The sequence below is a fragment of the Choloepus didactylus genome, chromosome 1 (assembly GCF_015220235.1).
Source record: "Choloepus didactylus isolate mChoDid1 chromosome 1, mChoDid1.pri, whole genome shotgun sequence".
Taxonomy (NCBI): Eukaryota; Metazoa; Chordata; class Mammalia; order Pilosa; family Megalonychidae; genus Choloepus; species Choloepus didactylus.
The window spans coordinates 177,609,099-177,625,601 of NC_051307.1; the positions used below are offsets into that span (position 1 = coordinate 177,609,099).

Consider the following 16,503-nt stretch of genomic DNA (forward strand, 5'->3'; position numbering starts at 1 on the left):
GCTCTGAAGCCAGCCTGCCTGGGTTCAAAACCTGACTCTGCCACTTACTAGCTATGCAACCTTGGAAAATTACCTCACCTCTCTGAGCCTCTGTTTCCTCATTTTTAAAATAAAGGTGATAACAGAACCTTCCTTATAGGATTCCTTACAGAATGAAATGAGGTGGGATATAGGGCTGGGAACAGGGTGTGGCATATAGTAGGCCTCAATCACCTTAGGTATTGTTACTGTTATTGTTAAGCCTCGCCACATGCTACCAGCGGGTCCTATTATTATCTACATTTTACAGATGAGGCCCAGGTGGGAGCCAAGGACCTGAAGGATTTCCCCAAGGGAGTTTTCAGCCTTTGGAGAAAAGAGGGCAACCTTACCTTTTCCAAGTGGAGAAATTTGAGCAGTTTTCTGACGAGAAATGACTTGGTAGAGAGCTCTGTAAAATACCTATATTTTTTACAATGAAATCAAACCACATCGGGTATGGTGAGGAATAATTCATTCATGATTCAAAAGACAGGGTTTAAATATCAGGGAAAGCTGGGATGCCACTATGAGGGGTTGGTGCTGCCCCCCAGCCGCTGGGCCTCTGACCTCAGGAGGGGCAGCAAGAGTGCAGCACCCACCTGGAGCAGGGTGAGCGGCCACCGGCCCTGCGGCGTGGCCCCATCAAAGGGCCACATCTCACTGTCTCCGAGCTGGAACCTCAGAAGTGGGGCTGCAGTGCTGGTCTGCCCAACTCCAAGTGCAAGGGCTTTTCCCAGGGGATGCACAGGGCCTCCCCACGTCCTGCCACCACTGCCCTCTCTCCCCCGTGAAAACATTCCCATGCCAGGCACAGTAGCACCTTGCTGCTGGTGACGCAAAAGGGACTGCCTTGCCTGACCTCAGAATGTGAACTGTGGCCCCTGGGGTCCTGGGTCTACACAGCCACAGGAGCCCACCCCCACCCCCACCCCCAGCCAAGGGACTCAGTAGAGATGATGGCTGGGGAGGAGTGGGCTCTGGACTTGGAGCCCCACACCCCGCATAGAGGCTGCCGCATTGCCTCTGGCCACCTGTGTGATTGAGAGGAGGTCGACTCTGAGCCTCAGTTCACTTATCTGTGAGTGTGGAGCGATTACCTCAGACCCTGGGTTCAAATCCCAGCTCTGCTGCTTAGGAACTGCATGACCTTAAGGAAGCTACCTGAGGCTCCCTTTCCCCATCAGTGAAAGGGGTATGACAGTAGCTCCTCCCTAATAAGGCTGTGGGAGAATTACATGAGTTAATACATGTGACACACAGCACAGTACCTAGTACATAAGAAGTGCTCATTTAAATTAGCTCTCCTCATCCTCTACCTCCTCCTCAGCATCAGTTTCAATTAAGCCCAGATTGCCTTCATGTTCTGTTTAGTGCTGAGCAGCTAAGAATTAATGCAGCCATCATCGTGGTGCTCCAGGGCTGTGCTGCCCAATGCTGTGGTCCTTGGATGCCTGTGGCTTGCAATGTATGTGCTGTAAGGTAAACACTGGATTTCAAAGACTTGGTACTCAAAGTATAAACTATCTCCTTAAGGGGAGATCATATCTCAATCTGTGTGGTGGTTACACCAGTGTATAGTTAAGGAAACTGCATCAGCTATCCGCTTTGAGATTTGTGCACATCTTTTAATAATGATGTATTGCTCTGTTACAAATTACCCCAAAACTAAGTAGTTTAAAACAATACACATTACTGTTTCACACATAGTGTCTGGGGGTCAGGAATCTGGAAGTGACTTAGCTAGGTGGTTCTGGCTCAGGGTTTCTCATGAAGAGGCAGTCAAGACATCCAGCCAGGGCTGCGGTCATCAGAAGGCTTGACTGGCATTGGGCAATCTGCTTCCAAGGTGATTAGTGCTGTTTATTGATGGGAGGGCTCCATTCCTCGCTACGTGCATCTCCCTGTAGGGCTTCTTGAAGTGTCTTCATGATGTGTCAGCATGTCAGCAAGTGATCCCATAGAGAGCGAGTGAGGGGGAAGCTACAAAGCCTTTTTTGACCTAGTATCAGACGTCAGTCACTGTCCTTTCCACCATATTTGTTAAAAGTCACTCAAGGGCAGGAGAGAATTAAGCTCAGGTTCTCGAAGGGAGGGATGTCAAAGAATTTGTGGAGACTTTAAGCAACGAGACACATTATACCTTAATTTTAAAATTTAAAATAATTATATATTTCAAAAATAATAGAGGATAATGCAATAGAAGGTAATGGGTTTTAGGAAGTGTTTTCACTGTGGCATCTGAGAAGGTGATATCTGAGCCGGGATCTGAAGAAGGAACCAATTTCATCATGTTCAGGGGAAAAGCCTAGCAGGCAGAGGGAATAGCAAGTGCACATGCTTTGCAGCAGCAAGGAATTATTGGAAACTCAGAAAAGACCAACATGCTCGGAAGGTAGAGAGCAAGGGGGAAGAGGGAGCAGTTGAAGTTGATGAGGTAGGAGGAGGCCATGGAGGTCTCAAGAAGAAATTTGGATTTTATTCTAAAGATGACTAGAAGCCTTTGGAGAGATTTTAGTAAGGAAGAGCTCTCCTCTGATGACCATTTGTAAATATCGTGATCTGGCTGCTATGGATTGACCATAAAATGCGAAGGTGGCTTGGATGAGGGGGGTCATAGGGACGAGGGAATGTGAACAGGTCCCTGGCTCTGACTCGGGGGGGTCCCACATGCTCAGATTCATCTGGGGCTCCAGCTCAGGCAGTCTGTTCACAGAGGGAGCACAGAACTCACACTCCCACCAAAAGCAGTGTAAAGATACACAGTTGTCTTTGCTGAAGGCAGTTTGCCCTGAGGAGGACTGACTTTGATCATCAACAGGAGTTTTGTCTTGTCCTGCAGGGTCCTCCTTTCTTGAGTCAGCCTTGGCTGGGCTATTTTTACCCGTCTCGTGGGGACCACTTGCTGGGGTTTCCAGATAACATACCCTTCTTTCAAACAAAGGGCGTTTTAATTCTGGAGAAGAGCTTGGTGATTGCCACTGGCATTTGACTTCCGTGTGACAAAATGAAACTACTTGTTTTCTCTCCAGAGGGAGGACTGGCCAGAAGCTGTGCACACGATGCTTGTGACACACAGACCAGTCCTGTTTTGCAGCAGGGGCAGACGCTCCCCAGTATAAGAAGAAATTGAATATTCTTTCATTTCAGGCCGCACAGTCTTCCTCTGTGGATGTACCATTGATACTTAGTTTGGTTTGGTTTTGAACTTTCCCAGAAGAGAGGCAACAGGGCATTGCTTGGATACTTGGATCCAAATATTTTGAGGAGGAAAATCCTTCAGAATAGCTGGAAAGAGATGTTTGGACTTAGATTTCTAAGTGAGCTGTGTTGACTATTGCAGATGCTTAAATCCTGGTCTTTTGATCCTTCCCAACAAATCCCAAGATACTTTCATTCTTGCAGGGAACAGAATTGCATGCATTCGCATCTTGGTACCATGCTAAAGCTGCAAAGACTTATTTAGTACCTATCTGGCTCCAAATTAGAAACATGTATGGAGGTTGTGTACCTATAAATATTGAGCATACTAACAACTTGTACCATCATCATATGATAATTGGCCCACAAAACTCCCTGTGTAGGCAGAATTTAGTATTTCCTAATGTTTCTCCAAGTAGTTGAAGGAACATTAGGCTGCAGATTGGGAGACCTGTGTTCTAGGCTCTGGCACCATTGCTTGTGTGAACTTAGATACCACACTTCCTGTCTTGGGGTTTTCAGGGGAGTGTATGGGTTGCATTCAGTGACCTCTGGGTTCCCTTGCTGCTCTGACATTAGGAATGGCTTCATATCCCATCATCTACCAAGATGAAGTGTAATAGGTCATCCAGTCAGAAGCCCAGAGGAAATGGCTGGGCTGGCTCAGAGAGGTCCCTGGGCAAATATCTGAGAGGTGAAAGATAATGACACTCATCCAACGAAGTGGAATCATTGAGATGTTCTGATAACTGCTTGTACAAATTATCAGGTGCTTCTAGCTCGCTGTGCCTCTTGACTACACATTATGAACATTAAGAAGTTTGAGAATATATCCTGGTTTAGCTGTTTCAACTGTCCTTCCCCATATATATTTGTAGAACTTTCTATTTCCAGGCCATGGGCTATGAACTCATGTACACATGGTCAGCCACCATGAATAGCTAGCTGTGCAGGTTGAACACTTCACACAGGCACTCAGCCAAGAGAAAAGGTGGCTGATAGCCAAATCAATGCTGGACCAGAGGTCATCTAAACTTAGGCATTTGATTTAGATATTGGCATGGAAGGAAATGAAGTAGCTCTAGAGCAGTGTTGTTAAGGGCACAGTCTCAGAGATAGCCTGAATTCAAAGCATGACACTTAACTGTGTGACCTAGGACAAGCTATTTTGGTTTATTTTCCATCTGTAAAATAGGGTGATTGTAGTAACTAAGTCATGGGTTGATATGACAATTAAATAATACCTTAAAGTGCTTAACACAGTACCTGGCATGTAGTAGGTGATCAGTAAAGCATTAAATGTTATTATATGTTGGGAGTGAGTGTTGCCCAGCATTCACTCTTCTCTTCTCAGGGTTTTAACCAATAGGATATTGGAGATGGACGTTCTATTAACAGTGGACCTATACCCCTACCCTGCAGGGCATCCTGAGGCCTTCCTCCAAGTCTGCACCAGAGCCCTATGCTTACGAAAGGGACCGGCTCCAAGCCCGCTATCTCGGAAGTTCACAGTATACAAGGGCACTGGTTAATGTGGCCCAGTGGGCATGAGGCTCTTGCCCATCAAAACTGTCTGCCACATATCTTTGCCCCAAACTCCCAGTACTTCCTGACAAGATAAAGTATTTGGCAAAAGTTCTGGTTTTATGAGGCTTGGTGGGAATAAGGGGAGGGGGAGAAGGTTCCTGCCTCTTCCTCATGGGCCACTTCCCTATGCATATGGACAGGAAGAGCACAGACCTTCCTGACCATGTGTGTCTTCCTCTAGTTGAGACTAAGGTGGCCATCCATAAGGGATATCCAGCATCTGGACAAAACCCTTAGCTCCCTGAACCTATCACTGGGTTATTCACTTCTGTCAAGATGGTATTAATTTCTCTCTGAGGTTCAAGTAAATCTGGGTTTCTGAGTTGGAGGCTTTTTCAGCGGGGAAAGTCAAGTGTGGAAGAGATTATTGATACAGAAACATGGTTGTGGGTGCGTAGGTGCTCTGAAATGCACCAAGCTCCTTGCCAGCAGCACTATGGGATTAAATGAGGCATTGGGAACAGGAGATGGGGTTGTCTATATACAGAAGCAAGGCACTTTGGAATTTACTGAGCCCTGAGTGAGGTCCCCTGAGGCACTGTGCAGTGAGCAGGAGGCTCCCTTGGCAGTAGATATCGCAAGGTGGACAGCGCGGTTTGTATCAAGGGCATACAGGATGGAATCTGGAAGATGGTGGCAATGTAACTCACGCTTCTTGCCAGTAGAAATCCTGCCCATACTTCAGGGCTTGGTTAAAATGCCACCTCTTCTCCAAGAATATAGCCTTGATTTTATCCTGTTTTGGAGCTTTTCTTCTTCTGAATATCCTCCTAACACATTGCTGTTTCCACTCCTGGACTTTATATTATAGTTGTCCATGTAGCTGTGTGATCACAGGTGTCATGGAAGAGGGGGCCTAACTTGGATTTAAATCATTCAGCCACATGTTAACTGTGTGACACTGACACTTAACCTTGCTGAACTTCAGTTTCCTCATCTCTAAAATAAGAATGATAAAGTTCATTTGACCGAGTTTGAAAGATTAAGTATAGGACATGTATAACACTTGACTTAAACTAGGCATTTAATAAATGGTCTCTTTTTTTCTTTCTTTACTTTTTGTTTTTTACCAGACTGTTAGCTCTTCAGAGAAAAGAATAGAATCTTATTCATCTTTGTATCATGAGCACTTGGCACAGGGCCTGGGACATAAGTAGGTACTCAGTAAATGTTTATTTGAATTTAATGATGAGTAACTTTTAGCACAAACAGCTATTTCTCAAAGCTAATTGTGTCCTGTTTAATATTCTCTAAATAACTTTAGCCCCTGTGTTTTGACTTCTATAGTCTTTAATGAGAGAGCTGGAGAAGACATTCAACACCTGAAAGGGGAACAGAGTGCCCCGTGCTATGCAAGATATCCCTGGAAAGCTTCATTCATTACTGGCTAAATCTAATTGATGCTCTTAGGACAGACTGGCTTAAGTGTTCCACCAAAAATGAACTTTTTTCTTTCTTCCAGATTCTTAGAATTTGCACCAGGTATACCCCAGAACAAGACACCATGACTTTTTCAGATGGCCTTACCCTAAATCGAACTCAGATGCACAATGCTGGATTTGGTCCTCTGACTGACCTTGTGTTCACCTTTGCCAATCAGCTCCTGCCTTTGGAAATGGATGACACAGAAACAGGCCTTCTAAGTGCCATCTGCTTAATATGTGGAGGTACCAACTACCTAGAAAGCCCTCATGTGGTTCCATGAAAAAAAAAAAAAACTGCAGTTATGTAATTTATGGGAAATTCCTCATCTCCATTTTGGAGTTATTTTGCATGGGAAAAGACATGAGAATTAAGCCAGGCATGCATGCCTGGGGTTTCTTGTATTTTTCCATACTATTATAAATAAATTAAACAATGGTATTTGGCCTCCTTATGCACTGAAAGGAATGACAAAATACTATTTCTCCAGTTGCCACAAGATCAGATTATTGTCAAATAAGTGCCGTAGGGACATTTTAATGATGATCTGAGGGACCTGCAAGTGCTGTTTGCTAATTTAGTGGGAGTACAAGTCACTGGCTTATCCCCCTCAACCCTTGAAGGCCTGGGATAAAATATGGCTTTCTTCTTTGTAGTGACCTCTCCTGGATCACAGGAGGCTGAATCATAAGTGGTTAAAAAGTAATGGCTTTAATTAAAGAGTAGATTTCCTTGCTTTCATAAGAATCCTGGCCAAGGTTTATCATAATTCAGGCCAGTAGTGCCACCTCCTGGTCATGAGAGGTAATCCTCTTCTTCCACCAAAACCAGTAAGCCATCACAATGTGCTCTCAACCAAAGACTCATTTTCCAAGTGTGACTGCTTAAAGCAATTGCATATATCTTTAAATCATATAATCTCATTAATTCATAATCTACTAGGAACAAGGAAACAAGGAAGAAAGGTTATGGACAGAAGTCCTGTAGCCTGGAGAGTACATAACCCTTTCTGTCTTGATACTAATTGTTTAATACTTTATTCTTGGTATCTAGACCGCCAGGACCTTGAAGAACCAACAAAAGTAGATAAGCTGCAAGAACCATTGCTGGAAGCACTAAAAATTTATATCAGAAAAAGACGACCCAGCAAGCCTCACATGTTTCCAAAGATCTTAATGAAAATCACAGATCTCCGCAGCATCAGTGCTAAAGGTATGTTTTTAGAATCTGCACCATAATCATGAAATGGACTTGAAACCTTGACCAGGTTGTGTTGTTTTCTTTCAACCACCATATTTTAATTCAGGATGTTTGCTAACAGCTGCCTTTAAAAAAAAAAAAAAAAGTTTTGGAACTAATGTCTCATTAAAATCAAAAGGAACTAAACAGTACCCCTAACATGCATACAAAAAAATCCTCAAACCTTATCCTAATCAATGATCTCAAGAGATTGGGAGCTTTAAAATTCAGATGGCCAAGTGACAAGAAAAGCATAGTTTTCAAGGGAAAGCTTTATGTGACAGGCTTCTAAATTTTCTAGTTTTATACATTTCATTCCTGCTCACCACACATATGTAAACTTGACTCCAGTTTTTCCTGAGCATCCAAACTTCAAGAAAAATGATTAGTACTTTAGGTAATTGTTACTGGTTAAGTTTCTATCTCAAGCAATGTAACCAATGTGCTCTAATGTATAGGCAGATCTAATTCTGCACACCTCTAAGCAAAGGAATCCTCCCTTTCCTGAGAGATAATTCTTTCCTAGTGATTTTCAGTTTTTTTGGCAACTCAGACAATTACAGAAGCGCCTAGAGCCAGCTGAGTATTCATGTAGGGGTTTTCTATGTATAGAGAAAAGTCAGCAGCTATCCCTGGCACCAAATATGCTACTATTTGTCACTCTCCTTCCCCATTAACATACCCTGTCCCCAAAGACCTTGGTCAGACAAGGACTAAGCTCTACATTTCACGAAGTCCTCAAAAGCACAGTGAACTTGTCTGACAAGAAGTCTCAGTATTTGAGTTCCTTCTAAGAGGTTGTGCCGGTTTGAGTGTATTGTGTTCCCCAAATGCCATTATCTTTGTGGTCTTGTGTGGGGCAGGCGTTTTGGTGATGGTTGGATTTGCCTGGAATGTGCCCCACCCAGCTGTGGGCAATGATTCTGATGAGATGTTCCCATGGAGGCGTGGCTCCACCCATTCAGGGTGGGCCTTTATTGGTGGAGCTATATAAATGAGCTGACTCGGGGGGAGGAAAGGGAGTGCAGCTGTGAGTGATGTTTTGAAGAGAAGCAAGCTTGCTAGAGAGGAACGTCCTGAGAGAAAGCCATTTTGAAACCAGAACTTAGGAGCAGATGCCAGCCACGTGCCTTCCCAGCTAACAGAAGTTTTCCGGACGCCATTGGCCATCCTCCAGTGAAGGTACCCGATTACTGATGTGTTACCTTGGACACTTTATGGCCTTAAGACTGTAACTGTGTAGCTAAATAAACCCCTTTTTATAAAAGCCAACCCATCTCTGGTGTTTTGCATTCTGCAGCATTAGCAAACTAAAACAGATTTTGGTACCAGAGAAGTGGGGTGCTTTTTGCTGCTGAGTCTGCAAATACCAAACATGTTGGAATGGCTTTTTAAATGGATAAGGGGGAGTTTCTGGAAGAGTTGTGAGGAGATTGATAGAAAAGGCCAAAACTGCTTTAAAGAGACTGTTTGTGGAAATAAGCACTCTAAAGATACTTCTGATGAGGACTTGAGCAGAAATGATGAATGTGTTGTTGCAAACTGGAAGAAAGGTGATCCTTGTTTTAAAGTGGCACAGAATTTGGCAAAATCGAGTCCTGGTGTCAGATGGAAGGAAGAATCTGGAAGCAACAACCTGGAATACTTAGCTGAGGAGATCTCCAGACTATGTGTGGAGGACGTATCCTGGCTTCTCCTTGCAGCTTATAGTAAAATGCGAGCGGAGAGAGATAAACTTAGAACTGAACTCTTGGGTTCAAAGAAACCAGAGTCTGATGACTTGGAAAATTACGAGCTTCCAGAGGGTGGAATCCCAGAAGCTACAGCCCAACATGAGGATGTTAGCAAACATGGAACCCAGCTGCAATTTCAGTACAAGCCAAGATTGGAGATAGAATTATCCAGAAAGGATTTGTGGAAACTCTTATTGTCTGATGGCTTTGACCCCTGCATGCTTCATGCAAAGCCAACAGAATTTTTGCGAGATCTTTATAGACAGAGCCATTGCCGGTCTGGACTGGAGGAGACAGACAAGGAAAAAATTAAAGGAAAAATTTCTTCAAAGACAGAGCCATGGAGGTTGAGGTCTGGAGTCAAGAGGTTTAGGGCTGGGAGAGCGGAGCAGCCCACACGCATGGAAAGGGTGAGTTTGCCCTGGAGGTCGAGGGCGGGCTTTCCGCCTCGATGCTCTGGAAGAGTTTTGCCACCCGAGGTCCCAAAGAGGGTGGAGCACATTTCCAGGGAATTGGGGAGAGCCTGGCTGCCACCCCACTGTTCTGAAGGGGTTGAGCGTGTGCCCCGGAGATGGAAAGGAATCCGGGAGCTGCCCCAATGTTTGAGGAGGGTGGGGCCAAGAAGGTGGTCTCCCCAATGTGTGGATATGTTGGAGCACTCACCCAAGCATTTGGAGAGAAAACGGCTGCCACAAAGGCACTTAGGAAGTGTTAGACTCCCGCTCTCTCAAGCCCCAAGGATGCAACATTGTTCTGTAAATGACTCTCAGACTTTGAAATCTAATGGAGTTTGTCCTGCGGGTTTTAGGAACTGTTTTGCTCCTGTTAACCCTGTTCTCCTTACTGTTTCTCCTTATGGCAATGGAAATGTTTATCCTATGAATGTCTGTCCTTTGTATATTGGGAGCACATAACTTGTTCTAAGTTCACAGATCCAAAGCTAGAAAGAATTATGTCTTAGAACTGACCAAGCCTAAACTGATTTTGATGGGATTTTGTACTTAACTTTTGTTACTGAAATGATTTAAGTTTTTGTGATATTGTGATGGAATGAATATATTTTGTATTTGGAAAGATAATGTCATTTTGGGGTCCAGGGGGTGGAATGTGCTGGTTTGAGTGTATTGTGTTCCCCAAATGCCATTATCTTTGTGGTCTTGTGTGGGGCAGGCATTTTGGTGATGGTTGGATTTGCCTGGAATGTGCCCCACCCAGCTGTGGGCAATGATTCTGATGAGATGTTCCCATGGAGGCGTGGCTCCACCCATTCAGGGTGGGCCTTTATTGGTGGAGCTATATAAATGAGCTGACTCGGGGGGAGGAAAGGGAGTGCAGCTGTGAGTGATGTTTTGAAGAGAAGCAAGCTTGCTAGAGAGGAACGTCCTGAGAGAAAGCCATTTTGAAACCAGAACTTAGGAGCAGATGCCAGCCACGTGCCTTCCCAGCTAACAGAAGTTTTCCGGACGCCATTGGCCATCCTCCAGTGAAGGTACCCGATTACTGATGTGTTACCTTGGACACTTTATGGCCTTAAGACTGTAACTGTGTAGCTAAATAAACCCCTTTTTATAAAAGCCAACCCATCTCTGGTGTTTTGCATTCTGCAGCATTAGCAAACTAAAACAGAGGTCTCTCCAAGACTTTCTGCATTCATCCTTGGCATGGAATTAAGAGTAGAAACAAACAGCAATACCAGTGTTTAAGAGTATAATTATGATGTCTTTAATTTTTAAAAATAAGGCTGTTCAAATACTGCCATCCCCTGTATATAGCTAGACCAGTGCTAAGTAAAATAATTTACCACTTATGGAAATGTTCTATAATCTGCACTGTCCAATACTGTAGCCATGAGCCACATGTGGCTCTTTAGCAGTCAAGATGTGGCTAATGCAAACGAGGCACGGAATTTCTTTTTGCATTTAATTTAGCAATTTAAATGACCACATGTGGCTACCAGCTGCTGTACTGCACAATGCAGTGCTAGGTCAAGTTGTTGTTAATCACCGCAACACTTATTTCTCAAAAGTCAATTCCTTCATTCATAGGTAAGTAGTATCTTTTCAACTGTCTCATTTTCAAGCTATACTTATTTCTGGTCTTTTATTAGGAGCTTCTCTTCGTGAGTTATGTTAAGTAAGTAAATTCTCCTGTCCTTTCATGAAACTGATAAGAGGCATAGAGCTACCAAATTTAAACATGTCACCACATCTCTGCTGCTTTTATATGCAGTAAAAAGTGTTAATGTTGTGACAACAGAATAGCCTCTGGGAGGCATTGTTAGCATGATTTTCTGTTATCAAGAGGAACATTAGTATCCACTGTTGTGTCCTTAAAAGATGAGTGAAGTTCTATCAGATAGTAAAGAGACCCTTATCAACATACCTTGACTCTGAGCTGGTTAAGAATCCAATCTGATTCTGACTTTGTAATCTACTAACATGATTTTAGGGGGATGCAATTCCCATTCTAAATAATATTTATGTTTTTATTTATGACAGCTACAGTTGTAAGTGAATCCTTTTCAAAGATAAGAGCCACTCACTAACCATGCTGTATGATGCAATCCATTCATAAGCAAATCTGAGGAAACACCCTTGTTAAAAATGAAAGTGGGCCCAAGTCATCCAGCTTAACTCCTTAGCTTAACCAGATTTCTTTTATCTCTTTTTAAAAGGTGCAGAACGTGTAATTACCTTGAAAATGGAAATTCCTGGATCAATGCCACCTCTCATTCAGGAAATGCTGGAGAATTCTGAAGGACATGAACCCTTGACCCCAAGTTCAAGTGGGAATACAGCAGAGCACAGTCCCAGCATCTCACCCAGCTCAGTGGAGAACAGCGGTGTCAGTCAGTCACCACTGGTGCAATAAGACAATTTCTGGCTACTTCAAACATTCCCCCAGTACCTTCAGTTCCAGGATCTAAAATTCAAGAAAAACCATTTTTACTGCTGCTTAGTTTTTGAACTGAAAATATATTAACAAACACTCAAGAAGGACCAAGAAGTTTTCATATGTATCACTATCTACTCCTCACTGTCTAACTTACCTAGAAATACAAACTTTTTAAATTCTAAAAATCAGCCACTTCATGCAACGAGAAACTAGTTAAAAGCTTCTGTTTTCCTCTTTGAACACCCAAGATTGCATGACAAAGACCCAGTCAAAATGAGTTTCGGCCTGGTTAACTTTCTGAAGACTTTGTACATACAGATGTATGGCTCTGTTCTTTCTATACCATATGTTTGGTGCTTTCCTTTTGTCTTGCATACTCAAAATAACCAGGACATCAAAGTTATGAAGTAGACTACTGTACATGTCCAGCTAAGAAAGGTTCAAAATATATTGTCTACTTTCACAGAATAATCAAGGTAAGGAAATGGGACTATTGTACAGTATGACAAGATAAAGCTAAAGATGTTCTAATATTAGTTATTATGGAAGCTTGTTCTTGCTCTTTTTGATGCTCTCAAACTGCGTCTTTTAATTCATGTTGCCCAGTAAAAGTATAAAAATTTACTGCACTAGCAGAAGAGAATTCTGTATCAGTGTAACTGCCAGTTCAGTTAATCAAATGTCATTTGTTCAATTGTTAATGTCACTTTAAATTAAGTGGTTTATTACTTGTTTAATGACATAACTACACAGTTAAAAAAAAAAAAAGATATTACATTTTTTACAGTAATGATAGCCTCCAAGGCAGAAACACTTTTCAGTGTTAAAAGTTTTTGTTTACCTGTCCATAAGCCATTAGGGAAATTTCATGGGATAATTAGCAAGCTGGTCTACCACCTGTACCATGTAACTCTAGTGTCCTTCCTGAATCATGCCTGCTATTGGGATTTTTTTTTTTTTTCCAGCCTTCTTGATACCAAGAGGCTAGGCATTAATTCCCAAAGGCATCAGCAGAGAAGCTGCCTTCTTTGATCTGTTCAATCACTATGAAGCAGAGTGAAAACTGTAGTAGAGTGGTTAACAGATACAAGTGTCAGTTTCTTAGTTCTCATGTAAGCACTAGTGGAATTTGTTTTTTTTTTTTTGATATATTAGCAAGTCTGTGATATACTTTCACTAGCTCTGTTTGTACATTGAGATTGTTTAACAATGCTTTCTATGTTCATATACTGTTTACCTTTTTCCATGGAGTCTCCTGGCAAAGAATAAAATATATTTATTTTAAAGGTGTGTGTTGGAGCTTTTACTATAGTTTCATTATCAGTAAAGAGACATAGAACACAGTTCCATTTTTAATGTTTAAATTTCATTTCAAAAAGCAGGTCTGTAATCTGCAACCATGACAGTTAAAATCTGTGCTAATGCACGGCAGTCTAAAACAATTCGACAAGCCAATCAGACAGTACATGACATTTCAATGAGTAAAAAAGAGCATAAAACTGTATGTGTAAGAACAAAATGTTAAAAGGCCTACCACAATAAAAAACCATCAATTACATTATCACATTAAAATAAGCCAGATGTACAAAAGTCTGAGACAGAAAAGACAAAAGGACAACACAAGGTATTTGTTGAAAAATGTTTCTGTGCTCTTTGGGCACTTAATTAAACATTGCAAAATCAACATCTTCTTCTTCATCAGACTCTGCAAAATATTTAACTTCTTTTCTTGCCCTACCGGTCCGTGGCAGAGAAGGTGGTTCAGAAGTGAAGTCTGATGGGAAGATGTCCACATCTGAATCCTGATCAAAAGAGGTTTTCTTCGATTTCTAAACATTTTTAAAGTAGATTTAAGGCCCAAAGTTAAAAAATAGAGGGAAAAAAAAAAAGTTTACATTTCACATTTAGAAACTATTATAAACAATGGTGCTTTTAAAATCAGATTTTTCAATGCAAACTTAAGTGAAAGATTAGTTACCTAATCATTTTTTTTTAAGAAAAAGGGATTAATATTCTAATTTGCCACTTTGGTGAACTCACATCTGACTTCTAGCCTCAAAAATGTACTACCATTATTTCTAAACTTATATATTACCCATCAAGTATGCACAATGCTCAGATTGGTGAAAATTCAAGTTGTCCCTATTCACAAGTACGTATTAAGAATTCATGAGACTCTAAGATGACTCATACACAGGCTGTAGTGCATGCTGTGTTTATAAAAATGCAGAGAAAAATCAACAAGGTAGACCAGATACATAGGAGATGTGAGAATTAATATGGAGAGCAGCATAAACTATAACCATTTATGTTTATATTTTTTAAGTTTTAATGGGGGGAAAAGGACATCTGATGTTCGTTTACCTAAAAGACATAGTATACTTTTGGAGAATACTCATACTAACAGGGAAAATTAGCCATGGTCAAATGGGTTCAATTTAAAAAAAAAAAAAAAAAAAAAAAAGTACTCTTTCTTTAGTCTGAAAAACAATATTTCAAACAGGTACCATGTAACTACTACTGCTCAATGGATGAAATGGAATACTTTAAATGAACTGAATTATTTAATTTATACCACACTTTTTCCAAGAAATAGTCCTGACTACATGCATTTTTACTAGTATGATTCTTTAATCATATACAAGCCTCTTTTGGTAAGAGATGCTTGGTTTAAAAATGTTACAAGCCATTATAGTAATAAGCAAGCTAAGTCAGTTACAGAATATCATACAAAATCATACATTAAAAAGATGCTCCTGGTTACCTTGCTTGTTGTTGTTTTGGATGCTTTCCTCCCAGGGTTATAATCACCTTCATTTTCAGAGCCAGATGCTTTCCTTTTCTTTGCCCCTCGACCTTTACCTTAAATTGATACAAAGGGTCCCCCCAACCATGGTTAAGTGTAATATGAAAAGATAAATGCCAAAACATTATGCTCTACTTTTCTGGCATGCCCAATCAGTACTGCAATCCTTATCTCTTAATATGAATGCTGTAGGAACAATTTGGCAGAAACATTTCAATTCTGGGATTGACATGACTCAAGAATATTTCACAAATACATTTAAACTGGTGGGAAGGTCCTGGTGACAAATTTTAATGACCAAACCTCTGATACATAAAAGAAAACATTTGCATGTTGCACATCTGGTCTTAGAGCCAGAAAAATAAATCTTTTAGAAAAATGCTTCTTAAACTATGTGTGGTGAAAAAAAACCTTTTTAAAAATTTCCAACTTGTCACGGAATACTTTTAAAAATAATAAAAACATGAATTACTAGGAAAGTAATAACATGCTTAGATGTCACAGCAACACCAAATTATTACACAGGTTTAAATATTTTCTACTATTGATTCTTTACTTATCTCATCAGGGACTAGGAACAACCATTGGCCACAGATCTCACTTTCAGTAGCACAATCTTAAGAATCAAAACCCCAGTATTAACCACGAAATAATCTATTTGTCAAATCTATATTTTGTCTCAGACCTAGAGTAACCACATTCCTTTTTCTCATCTGCCTAACCTCTTATTTTCATCACTGAAGGAGGAAGGGGAAAAGGTAACATTTAAATGGTGATCAGATGTTCTCCATCCCACAATGGTGCCAGTGAAAGAAAATGGAACTAAATTGCCATTCTAAATCTTAAATTCCTTGAGAGCTATGGCTGACTAGATTGCACTAGTAAGAAAAGACAGCTTAAAGGATCTTGGGATATCACACTGAATCAAACGAATTAGTGAAATGGCATTTCTGGATTTATAAAGATTTCAAACCACGCATGCCATAAGTATTGACCTCCCTAGCCACTATGATTCTTTTCCACAACCCAATTCTCCCTGTTTCCATGTAGGTCTATAACTCCTTATCCCAATTACCCCTAAGAAATAAAATAAACACACTGATGATAATATCCTTCAGTTGGATAAAATGTTGAGCAGAGACCCTCACAGCATACATGTTTTTTAAGGCATCGTTAAGGGTTTTCCAGATTCTGGAGGCAAAGAGGGAGTGCCAGGGAGAAGAAGCAGACTGGTCGCATGGCCCTTATTACAGCTATTCCATTTCCTAGGAGCAAAAAGCTCTGGTCAGTGGGCCTAGTTCCAGTCTACTTCAATGAGTATCACATTTTAGCTAGTGTGGAGATGTAATCTGCCTTTTTAATTTAATAACTACTTCCAGTGAGTCTGCTGCAGGAGGTCTCTGAACCATTCTTAGGTATGCAAGTTGCTTACTTAACCTTGATTCCTTGATTTGTAAACAAAGTAACCAGACTAAATTGCTATACTTCCCATGGACTCTAATTCATCACTGATTCTTAGACACACTGCTTATTGAGGAGTAAAGGAATTCAAAATAAAATTGGTACCCAGCTTCTCTAAACTCAATGAACTAGGAAGGACTA

At 41.2% G+C, this 16,503-nt stretch overlaps 2 protein-coding genes across 7 annotated transcripts in view; one reads left to right on the plus strand and one right to left on the minus strand.

Moving 5' to 3' along the window:
- Positions 1-12,902, plus strand: part of RARB (retinoic acid receptor beta) — a 783,867-nt gene extending 770,965 nt beyond the window's left edge. For all 3 annotated transcript variants that reach the window (XM_037845929.1, XM_037845938.1, XM_037845948.1), the window contains 3 exons: positions 6,269-6,473; positions 7,282-7,440; positions 11,875-12,902. In XM_037845929.1, coding sequence (XP_037701857.1) covers positions 6,269-6,473; positions 7,282-7,440; positions 11,875-12,071 — 561 coding nt within the window. In that variant the 3' untranslated portion in view covers positions 12,072-12,902. The remainder of the gene's footprint in view (positions 1-6,268; positions 6,474-7,281; positions 7,441-11,874) is intronic.
- Positions 12,903-13,196: 294 nt separating this feature from the next.
- Positions 13,197-16,503, minus strand: part of TOP2B (DNA topoisomerase II beta) — a 59,051-nt gene continuing 55,744 nt past the window's right edge. For all 4 annotated transcript variants that reach the window (XM_037845917.1, XM_037845908.1, XM_037845902.1 and 1 more), the window contains 2 exons: positions 14,860-14,957; positions 13,197-13,924 (listed from right to left, as the gene is read on the minus strand). In XM_037845917.1, coding sequence (XP_037701845.1) covers positions 13,757-13,924; positions 14,860-14,957 — 266 coding nt within the window. In that variant the 3' untranslated portion in view covers positions 13,197-13,756. The remainder of the gene's footprint in view (positions 13,925-14,859; positions 14,958-16,503) is intronic.